This window comes from Boleophthalmus pectinirostris, unplaced genomic scaffold (assembly GCF_026225935.1).
Source record: "Boleophthalmus pectinirostris isolate CB_2022bp ecotype Guang Dong unplaced genomic scaffold, ASM2622593v1 HiC_scaffold_3, whole genome shotgun sequence".
Classification (NCBI taxonomy): domain Eukaryota; kingdom Metazoa; phylum Chordata; class Actinopteri; order Gobiiformes; family Gobiidae; genus Boleophthalmus; species Boleophthalmus pectinirostris.
The window spans coordinates 18,807,832-18,818,731 of NW_026571299.1; the positions used below are offsets into that span (position 1 = coordinate 18,807,832).

The window sequence follows — 10,900 nt, forward strand, 5'->3', positions numbered from 1 at the left end:
TAGGACAATCTTCCATGCACAAGACCATTCAGTACTGACAGCCTCTTGTTCTCCCAGGACTGGATGGATTCAGGTGTCAATGTTTAGGTCTCCTTTCTGTAAAACGAAACTCAGCTGCTTTCTTTCACGAGTAGCTTTTTAAAGCATCCCGTCTGACTTAGAATCGCAAAGCAGCTTAGACCAACCCTATAAAAAAACATCCAGCCAAGCCTATAGTTTTATCCTTTAAATTCCCATTGCAACATAATAGAAGTCTCGGGTAAGTTTCTATTTCCCCGTACGCTGATGGGCGGGCACTCTTCTCTTCAAGTCTAGAGAAGAAGTTGCTTAAGGCAGGCTGCTGTGTGGAATAGTAGTTTTTTGATGAGCAGCCGCCAGCATGAACACGCTAAGTCAACACTTCGACGAGAAAGTGCGTCCCTGCATTGATCTGATAGACTCGCTCCGCTCTCTGGGAGTGGAGCAGGACCTGGCGCTGCCCGCTATCGCCGTCATCGGAGACCAAAGCTCGGGGAAGAGCTCTGTGCTGGAGGCGCTCTCCGGAGTGGCGCTGCCGAGAGGAAAGGGTTAGTGTAATGATCTAACCACTGCATAATATAAGTCATCTAAATAGCGTTCGAGTTGTGTGTTAATAATAAGGTTAATACTGTGCCGATATCTGACGTAGGCTAATTATAAATGTAACTTGACCAATAGGATGCGTTCACGTGAGAATCCAGTTGAGCTGGATGTCAGGACTCTGTGGTAGAAAAGCCCTTCACGTTCTACAATTTCATGATGGCATAATTTCAGATGGTGGGCAAGGGCACATGTCTAGCTCGATGGGAGATTTACTGTTTTTTAAAGAAATATCCCAAATAAAAATCATCAAACGTTGAACCTTGAGGACCAAGATCTGAAAGTGACTGGGTCCACAAATTTGCCAAATGAATCTCATGGTTTTAAATATGAACCATAAGACATAAGATAACAATCACACCTTTGGAGTTGGAGAGCCCAATGGCACCACTATCTGAGACTAAAATAATTTCACTTTTGTTTCTTAATGCTGATAGAGAAGACACTGAACTTAGTGTCTTTTAAACAGCAAATGATACCGTAGATATCCTAATTTTAAACTATAGGGATTCTATAATGTAATGATGTTCTTTGAACCCTTTGATATTTAACAGATTGCAGATTTGTTGGTTTAAGCCTTGATATCTCTGTAATTATGACACTGGACTTGTTTCCAATTTAAATTATGACATTATCATGCAAACTATTTAGACATATTTAAAATATTTGGCGTATAGAGAGAGAGAGAGACACTGCAAATGACCTGTTAAGTGACGTTGGATGTTGTCTGTTGTCACTTACTACATAACCTGTACTAGTGGTTTATCCAGTTATTTATACATTTATCAGATTGTGAGGATTCAATTGTCTGTGTGCACACTCATCAGATCTGGATTATGTACATCCTTTATAATTAGACCAACAGCATGATTGAATATTCAGATATAGGTTCAAAGGCAGGCAGGTATATGTCATATGGTACATGGTTAAGTTTCGATTTCCAGGAAATGTGTGATGTGTGTGTATGATTCTAAGATTCTAAATATAACCCTAGGTCACCTGAGCAGGAAATATGTCATTGTTACAACCATGCCCCCTGATAAAGGAGGATAAAACTTGAGTAAATTAAACAGTCGGTTCTTCAGCTCTCAAACGAGTGGTTTTAATGACCCGAGACCGAACCAGAGCTTCCCCTGCTGTTCACCGAACCGGATGTGCTTCATCCAACCAAACTTTTTCCACAATAGCAGAAAATAGTATAATATAATATAATCATGTAATGCAAATAATAATCATGTACCAGTCAAATGAAAATTCTTTTTTGAATGAATTATATATTTAGCAGTAGTAATATTGTATCATAAATGTATATAATTTATAAATGGTCTTGTTTTTACAACTATTACACTATAAGCATTACATTAAGTTTATTGCAAATTAACATATTCTATCCTATTTCCACCATGACAGGAATTGTGACAAGATGTCCCCTTGAATTGAAGATGAAGCGAAAGAAAGCTGGAGGAGAGTGGTATGGAAAAATTAAATATCGGGATCACGAAGAAGAATTAGAAGATCCAGCAGTTGTTGGGGAGAAGATTGTGGAAGGTATGATTTCAATTAAACATCACAACTGACGTGTTATGTTTCTCATGCTATGTATTTGTCTTTTTGGTTTATGAACTCCAGCTCAGAACATTCTCGCTGGTGAAGGGGTGGACATTAGTGAAGATCTCATTACTTTGGAGATTGCTTCTCCTGATGTTCCAGACCTCACACTGATCGACCTCCCTGGAATCACCCGTGTGGCTGTCCAGGGCCAAAGAGAGGACATCGGAGAAACTGTTAGTAATGCGTTGTGATTCAAATTCATTATTATTTATTTAGATTATAAGGATTTATGGGACAATAGCAGAAAAGAAAAGTGAGCGAGTGAGTTATCTGAAGATTTGTTTTATTTTTGGTATTTATATGTAAAAAGCAGATTAAACTGATGACTCACAAGTTTAATAAGTCTTTCTGCATTATAAGTTGTTTTTGTATAAACTCTATGCAGCTGAGTGCAGTTTTGAGCACTTATGCCCCTGCCCCTTTTTAGTCGATCAATTGATCAACAGGAGATGTCTTTAGTAAGAATTTCTTTTTGTCAACTATAACACATCATTTTACTATTACAGTATTTAGGGCTTGAGTTCAGGGCTGCATAAGTTCACAAAACACGTCCAAGAGCATTAACATTAGGAGAAGGAATATGAACTACTAATCTAATCTAATACAAGAATATGGTATACTGTAATTTTTGTATTGTAGTTTTTATTAAAACACTGAAAATGTTGATGTCTCCAGACACAGACATTCAATTACCTAAATAATATTAAAATAAACTTCTCTAGCGTGATCATTCAGATTGTGATTAATTGTGCAGCCTTATTCGAGTTTACTGTTGATTAAAAAATTAAAAGTAATGTAATGTGTATTGGTTACTTTTTAGATAAAAAGACTCATCTGGCGGTTCATCAAAAAACAAGAGACAATCAGTTTGGTGGTTGTCCCTTGTAATGTGGACATAGCCACGACAGAGGCTTTGAAGATGGCCCAGGAAGTGGATCCTGATGGAGAAAGGACTTTGGGTAAAACACATAAAAATAAATAGAATAGACATAAAGGTCCTATTACACAAAATTGATTTTTGTTGGCTTTGGAGTTTTGTTTCATTCATTTCACATTTTGAGTTTGTTATTATTAGTCTATCTACATATCCAAAACTCAAAATGTTTCTATTCCCCCCTGTAATGTCATGAAGCAGTAGTTTCAGTCAAGTTAGCAGCTACTTCTTAACTTTATTCCAGTACAGACTGACAATTCCAGGGCTGAAATTATCCATATGATTCTAATTGGTAGAGTGTATGGAGTTTAAAAACACAGTGAAGCATTTCCTGTATTACCACATGACATCAACAAGGTGTAACAGAGTGTTTTCAGTTTGAGAGAAGAATTATAAATATGCAGGGTTCATGTGTTCAATGTGTGTGAATGAAACAAAAAACAACTCCAGGTGATGAGAAAACAACATTAGAACATAGATCAGAAAATCACTTAAAATATGGGCCCTTTAATTACCTGACTTACATGTTCACTTTGTGTTTTAGGTATTTTGACTAAACCAGATCTGGTGGACAAAGGCACAGAGGAGACAGTGGTGGACATAGTACATAATGAGGTCATCCATTTAACAAAAGGGTTTATGATCGTCAGGTGCCGAGGTCAGAAGGAGATCACAGACAATGTATCTCTGCCAGATGCCATACGAAAGGAGGAGGTCTTCTTTAGGGACCATGCTTTTTTTCAGTAAGTTTGCTGTTTAATGTGCAAATGTGGAGGGTCTGTCACCTGCTTGTGTCCATGGAGGTGACAAACTTTCTAATAACCCATATGCCATTATATAAGCACATATAAAGGGGAAGGCAGCTTATGCAGGGCTAAATGATCTACGTCAAACCGTCAATTGAGGAATCTGGGTTTCCAAACTTGTTCTCCTTACGGACTTTTCAACCTTCCCTTCTGATGCTGATGATGGTCTACCAGAGCCTTTAGCCTTGTATAAGCAGTCTTCTTCTTTACATTTTTGGTACCAGGTTCAAATTTGTTTGCCACTTGGTGATGTTTTCCAAATTTTGCATTGAAGGCACGCTGCACAGTCTTGGGTGACTATGTGTGAGCATATTCCAAGATGCAAAATGACTTCTCTTTGGGATTAAATGCTATGGCTCAACCTGAAAACAGAACACCAATGAAACATTAAATATAAAATCTCGATCTGTTTCTATAGATTCTGTGGAAATTGTAAATTATTTCAACAAGAATATCCAAAATTATTGGCCTTCAAAATGATGTAATTTTTTTTATATACTAATTGGATTTGTGCAGCACATTTTCAGAATCCTGTAATCAATACAAGTGTTCATGGCCCTGAATAGGCGTTAGAAAATGTTGAAGAGTGACTGACTAACTGAAAAATTTGTGTCAAAATAAATCTCAGATTAAAGTTCAACAAAGCCTCAGACAGAGCAGTGCTTACAGTTATCATAATATCCCTAGGGAATGTTGATGGCATATGTGTAATTGGAAGATTGTATGTAGATCAAATCATGTAGAAGTAACAAAATACTGAGCAAGCAGTTACAGGATTCAAGTATTTAGTACAGTATGCATGTACAAAGTTTTATTTTGTTTCAGTACTCTATACAAGGAAGGGTTTGCTACAGTCCCCAGGCTGGCAGAGAAGCTTACCTTGGAGCTGGTGTGTCATATTGAGGTGGGCTGTCATTCACATAAATATCATAATTAATCATGTTATAATACAGACTGTTTTACATTTGTGTGCCATCATGCTTTGCAGAGGTCTCTTCCTCGACTTGAACAACAAATAGAAGAGAAACTGAAGGAAACACAGGTGGAGTTGGAGAAATACGGTACTGGACCTCCATCTGATGCAGGAGAGAGGCTCATCTTTCTTATAGATGTAAGACCTTAAGAATATAGGATTAGATACTGTCTTTATTTTACACTCTGAAGCTGTTATTGTTGTTAATTTTGACTAAACTGGTGGACAAAGACACAGAGGAGACAGTGATGGACATAAAACATAATGAGGTCATTGATTTAACATCGTACATCCTGTATTAGGACTAAACCAAGTCTAATACAAGAACACACCCTAGCACACAGGACATACACTGTGGCTAAAGCATTATTATATTTATATAAAGACAAATTAGGTATTGTATATGAGGAATTGTTGCTTTTTATAGATGTAATCCTTTAAGTCTATTATTCGAATGAATGTCATTATTATGTTTTATCATCTTTGTGTAATGCTGCACCATAACGCCAAAGCAAGTTTGTAGTTATTGAATTTTGTTTTTGACAGTAATACTGATTCTGATTATAGAGCCATGTCGAACTTATATAGATTCTCGTAATAATATTTATGAATTGTATGTAATATAGTTTAATATAGTGTAATATAGTAATATAATACTTCTCTGCATTACTTACTACTTAAAGGTACATTGTGTAACTTTTTGGTGGTCCATCAAATGCTTTTCTCCATGGAGATGTTGTTGCTTTGTCTGGAATGTTTTATTGTATGGTATTAAACCTTTCTATCTTCATGGAGACCAAACCAGACCAAGACCAGACCAATGATATATCCATAGAAACAAGCAGGTGATGGACACTTCACCACAAAAGTTACACAATGTACCTTTAATATTCAATTCCATTTTTCAGAAAGTAACAGCGTTCACTCAAGATGCCCTCAGTTTAACCACTGGAGATGAACTTAAGTGTGGAGACAAGCTCAATGTCTTTTCTACACTCAGGAAAGACTTTGCCAAATGGAAAGCTGTTTTGGACAGATCAGGGAATCACTGTAGGTATTATAATTCATTTTCTCTATGAAAGCAACATAGAAATGACAGTGTTCTTTTGCAGTTAATGAGAAAATTCAGAAAGAGGTGGAAATCTATGAAGATATGTATCGGGGGAAGGAGCTGCCCGGTTTTATTAACTATAAAACCTTCGAAGCCATGGTAAAGGAACAGATCAAGCAGTTGGAGGAACCTGCTATCAAAAGGCTCAAGGAGGCAGGAGGTATGAAACTGACTATAGTGTTCATTCATTCTAATAGGTCGGGTGTACGTGCCTTAACATTTTAGAAATCCTTATATTAAAAAAAAAAAAAAAAAAAAAAAAAAGAGCTATATAAGTGATTTGTTGTTTGGAATTTTTTGTTTGGCAAGATTTGTTTACTTGGTTTCCTTGGTGAATATATCTGTAATTACTAGGCCTATTCACCTGAAACAAAAACTGACACAAAGTTCAATATGTTTTCTGTTATCATAAATAAACAACAATGAATTTTTCCTCAGAAAGTGCTGCCGCTGCACTCAGTTTGAGATTATGACACAATCAAATTCTAGGACGTGAACACAAATTAATTTTACACATTTTTCACCTCAGATTCTCTCATTGATTCAGCAGAAATCTGTGATGTTTTAAAGCCCCTTCTGTTATTTTTCTGTTATTTCTTGTTATATTTTCTTGTAAGCAGCCTTATTTGTTTTGATATGGTTAGATAATGCACGTCCCTGATTGGCTAATACACCTGGCAATCACACTCATCTCAACTTGACAAGATTTACCTTACCTGACCAGTCTCTTCTACTGTACATTTTGTTAGAATCCAGAAGGGTCTAGAATCAAACCATCTGTCCAAACTTGAAATGATCAAACAGAGCCACTTCATTGTAACATGTGTCTCTTATCTCAAATTAAAAATTCTAGTAACATTCAGAACAAATTCGCCTTTATAACTTCTATTACCTGAGAATAGTTTGGTGCTTCAGTTGTTGATTCTGAGAAAATCTATGCTGTTTCGCAGTTCTTTATGTTGTTTTTTTCTCCTTTTTTTATGTGTAAGCAGCCATGTTAATCATACTCTCTGAATTTGGGGAGACAGGATATGGCTCTACAGTAGATCCACTCGTCTTTGTAAAGTATTGTCAAGGCGTGTGGTTTTGGCTGGTCAGATAACCTTCGTAAAGTATTGAAGAAGTGTGTATTCTGGATGCCAGGCAATTCTGTCACCATAAATACATGGAAAACTTCTTGACTTCTTGAGTAGAATCACAGTAGCAGATTTGCAACAGATACCCAATTTTAAAGTGCAAAACTATAAAAACCTAATGTCAACCAAATGTCTTACAGATTCTGTTCGGAAGGTGTTCATACAGTTGGCCCAAAGTAGCTTCACAGGATTTCCAAACCTTCTGAAAACAGCCAAGGTATTTATTTGTAATGTATTTTTGTGTCTCAGTGAGTATTATACTGTAACATTTTTTCTGCTATCTTTGTTAGAACCATATTGAATCTATTAGACAGGAGAAGGAGACCACTGCAGAGGACATGCTGCGCACTCAGTTCAAAATGGAGATGATAGTCTACACCCAGGATAGGACCTACAGTGACAGTCTGAGTGAGAGAAAGCGAGAAGAGGATGAGGAGGAAGAAAGACGCCCAAAATTCCACAAAAACAGGAGCATTGTCTACTACATGGACAACAAGGCAACTCTCCAAGAACTCATGTTACACCTAAAATCCTATTACCAAGTAAGTTATTTTCAATAGTAAATCTCTCCACTGAAATACCTGACTTTTACAAGAATTCCTCTACTGGGGAACCACTACGAATTATCTGTCATATATTGTCTGGAATGTTTCACAGTATGGTATAAAAACTTCAATCTTCATGAAGACCAAACCAGACCAAGGTACAAGTCAGATCTGTGGAGAGGCTACGAAGCTCACAGTCAGAAGGCCTGCTTTTCTAGATATTTTTGTGCTATAAAACCACCTGTAATTGAATAAATGTATGGTAGAGCTGTTTGTGTCATACTGTGGAAAATACCAGGCAGAACCCCAACCAAAAAGTTGCATAGTGTATCTTTAAATACATCCAACATTTTAGAATATCTATCTTTTGCACCCTTCTACATATATCCCACTGTTGTTTGAAATTAAGTGTCAGTTATTTTATCACATGCCATATAAATCAACACTGATGTAAAATATCTGATAATGAAAATACCGTTTATGGGGATATCCCCAAAATCAACTTCTTATAATGGGCTCCCTGTATTGTCCAAAATTCAAGGCTTTTTGTACATTCACCTATGCCCTATCCTCGCCCACATCCCTGTCCCTGTTTACTTAGTTGCACTTATATGTAAAATTAAGACCTTGGGTTATACATGCAGGTTTCTAAAATATCTTTTTGTTTTGATAAAATACAAAAACGTTAATGACGCTTTGAAACTTCCCTAAAAGCAAAAGACAAGGCCTATTAGTTCTGCAGTTATTAACAGGAAGTGGATCCCCTGTGGAAGGAGGACTGGACCAAACATTTTATAAAATATAAAAATTAAAATCTGCCTAAATGTAGCCTATTATATATTTTTTTTTCCATAGATTGCAAGCCAACGTCTAGCAGACCAGATTCCGATGGTCATCCGTTACAAAATGTTGCAGGAATTGGCTGTGGAACTTCAGAGGCAGATGCTGCAGATGCTTCAAGACAAGGAACAAGTGGAGTTCTTGCTCAAAGAAGATTATGACATCGGCACCAAACGAGCCGCTTTGCAAAGTCGTCACAAGCGCCTCTTGAAGGCCCGTGCATATTTAGTTAAGTTCTAGTTATCACACATTATTTATATGATATACTGTATAATGAAGTCAGTACTGTCAGTCATTCAGCCTCTGCCTACTTCACACAACTAATTCAATATATTCATCCATAACTACTGAAAAAATGGGCAGGGTTAGAGTTTATAATGCCTTCACTATGGTGTTGCTCAAGAATGTTAAACTTTCACATTTAAACCTGGTTAGCAATACTGCCCCCTGGTGGTTATTTTGTGAAATTACATATTACTTATAGACAGGTTCTCGAGCAATATTAGTAGGTTTGTATGAAGCAATCTGTAGGCAGAAAATCTCAGAAAACATAGAAGAATGAAGTTTATTCAAAAAACACATATAAAAATAAAACACTTTACAGAACATTTTCATTCCCCATTGTCAACAGGGCTCCCTTGACTAATGTCATCATTGTCAGATTTCTCATCATCTAAAATACAAAAAGATATATTAAGAATTACATAAACTATATTTTACATTAGATAATCAGATAATTACTCACTTTCAAGAGTCTGCTGAAGTTCTTGTATGGTGCTAAGAAGCACATGAAACTGTTTTTTCCTCAACTCCAACTGAAATAATTGAAAAGATCGATTTAATCTGACCGGATGAGGTAAAATAGTGTTGCTCAAAAAATCTAATATATATATACACACACAATACCTTTGCATCTACATTTTCTTTAATATGAGACAGCTGCTGAAGCTCTTTGTCCAGTGCCTCCAACTGTCTGCAAAAAGGATAAGTGTTACCATAAAAAGAATTACACACATTTACTTCATAAAAAAAACTTACTTTAAAGTTTCATGTCTGTCTGGATGTTGTTGTATTACTTTAGCAAGAGCATCATATTCTGTAAAACAAAAGTATGGATATTACACTGCCATATATACATTAAATGAGCACATGGTGAAGTTTTAAGTTCAAGAATTATTTTCAATTTTCGTGACAGTTTAGTTAATCAGATGGGAGACATGTTGTTGGCAGAAACTGTATGTGAATAAGTAGTAAGTAAACGTTGCTACCTTGTCGATTCTTTCGGATTCTTTTGGCTCTTTGGATTTCTTTTTTGCATTCAGCTATTTTCTCATGTGCAGATGTGATGTTTTGCTCTACAAATAAACAAAGAATATAAATGACATTATAATTCTTTACTTTTTATATAAAGTACTTTCACAAATATGCGTTTCGTCGGATTTTACCTATAGTTGTGTAGATTTTCTCATAATTTTCCATTTCTCGAAGATTCATGTCATACACCATCAAGGTTTTCCCCATTGAGAACTCACATTGAGCCAGCGTACCCAGCATCCTCTGATACTGTGTGAATCTAAACAAAACCACAAAACACGAGTCATATGTAAGAAATGCATTGATTAGGCAAAAAATATAAAGTTTTGTGTCGCTCTCTGACTGACCCTTCCTCTGGGCTGGTAGGAGAATTGCACCATTTAATGAAACTTTTTAGGAGCACGTTAATCCGGCGGTCATCTCCTGCTCCATCCCCGTCAATGAGAAGGCGTTTACGAATAACTTCATCTGTGTACAAGGAACAGACCATTATAGATTTATACAGAAAACCCAAGCACAATGTTAGCAGCGGTAGGCTAGCACACGGTTAGCGCATAGCCCCAAGATTTGCCCAGATCCCACATTTTTGGATTCTACGACAATGCAATAACATATCATGTAAAAAGCATACTTGATTTCAAGCACCCGCTGTATACTGTATTTCAAAATTTTAACAATCTATAAAATAATGTTACCATCTGTGACGGCTCCCATGTTTAGACCGGACTCTTCTCTTTGTTTTGTTCGCAGTGGTTTTGAGGAGCATTATCGCCTCCTAGTGGCACGGAGTATGGCGCAGATAGTTGTACTGTTGCATGGGGTGAAAATAAACTGACACTAAAGTAAAAAATAATAACTGGTCAACCTTAAGTGAAATATAATATTAATTCTCATTAATTATAATGATTTAAAGGACCTGTATGTATCCTGTACTCTTACTCTATACTCTTAAAAATGTACTAGAATTACAACTGTACTTGCTAGTGTCTTAACCAGAGACTGTATATACATA

At 36.4% G+C, this 10,900-nt stretch overlaps 2 protein-coding genes across 3 annotated transcripts; one reads left to right on the top strand and one right to left on the bottom strand.

Annotated features, from left to right (window-relative positions):
* The first annotated feature begins 284 nt into the window (after positions 1 to 284).
* Positions 285 to 9,956, top strand: LOC110165773 (interferon-induced GTP-binding protein Mx-like). Of its 2 annotated transcripts, none has more exons than XM_055160636.1 (12): positions 285 to 566; positions 2,029 to 2,166; positions 2,248 to 2,402; positions 3,050 to 3,188; positions 3,708 to 3,906; positions 4,795 to 4,873; positions 4,958 to 5,080; positions 5,851 to 5,992; positions 6,055 to 6,213; positions 7,330 to 7,406; positions 7,480 to 7,731; positions 7,847 to 8,001. In XM_055160636.1, the coding sequence occupies exons 1-12, from the start codon at positions 380 to 382 to the stop codon at positions 7,967 to 7,969; spliced, it is 1,773 nt and encodes a 590-aa protein (XP_055016611.1). In that variant the 5' UTR covers positions 285 to 379; the 3' UTR covers positions 7,970 to 8,001. The 2 variants fall into 2 exon arrangements, with proteins under 2 accessions (XP_055016611.1, XP_020786619.1); XM_020930960.2 differs by lacking the exon at positions 7,847 to 8,001 and adding an exon at positions 8,590 to 9,956 and having other exon boundaries at positions 286 to 566.
* thoc7 (THO complex 7) lies at positions 9,126 to 10,735 on the bottom strand. The gene is made up of 8 exons (XM_020930961.2): positions 10,584 to 10,735; positions 10,236 to 10,356; positions 10,020 to 10,147; positions 9,843 to 9,929; positions 9,613 to 9,670; positions 9,481 to 9,547; positions 9,320 to 9,389; positions 9,126 to 9,247 (listed from the first exon to the last, which is right to left on the bottom strand). Exons 1-8 carry the CDS (start codon positions 10,600 to 10,602, stop codon positions 9,186 to 9,188), a joined length of 612 nt encoding a protein of 203 aa, XP_020786620.1. The 5' UTR covers positions 10,603 to 10,735; the 3' UTR covers positions 9,126 to 9,185.
* Between the last annotated feature and the right edge of the window lie 165 nt (positions 10,736 to 10,900).

Excerpts from the sequence above, each read along its gene's own strand:
- LOC110165773 (XM_020930960.2), top strand. The coding sequence starts at position 380 with ATGAACACGCTAAGTCAACACTTCGACGAGAAAGTGCGTCCCTGCATT. Across the intron at positions 2,167-2,247 it reads TGGGGAGAAGATTGTGGAAG|CTCAGAACATTCTCGCTGGT; the intron begins GTATGATTTCAA and ends TATGAACTCCAG. Across the intron at positions 3,189-3,707 it reads TGATGGAGAAAGGACTTTGG|GTATTTTGACTAAACCAGAT; the intron begins GTAAAACACATA and ends TTTGTGTTTTAG.
- thoc7 (XM_020930961.2), bottom strand. Across the intron at positions 9,671-9,842 it reads AATCCGAAAGAATCGACAAG|AATATGATGCTCTTGCTAAA; the intron begins GTAGCAACGTTT and ends TTTGTTTTACAG. Across the intron at positions 9,390-9,480 it reads AAGAAAATGTAGATGCAAAG|TTGGAGTTGAGGAAAAAACA; the intron begins GTATTGTGTGTG and ends CAATTATTTCAG.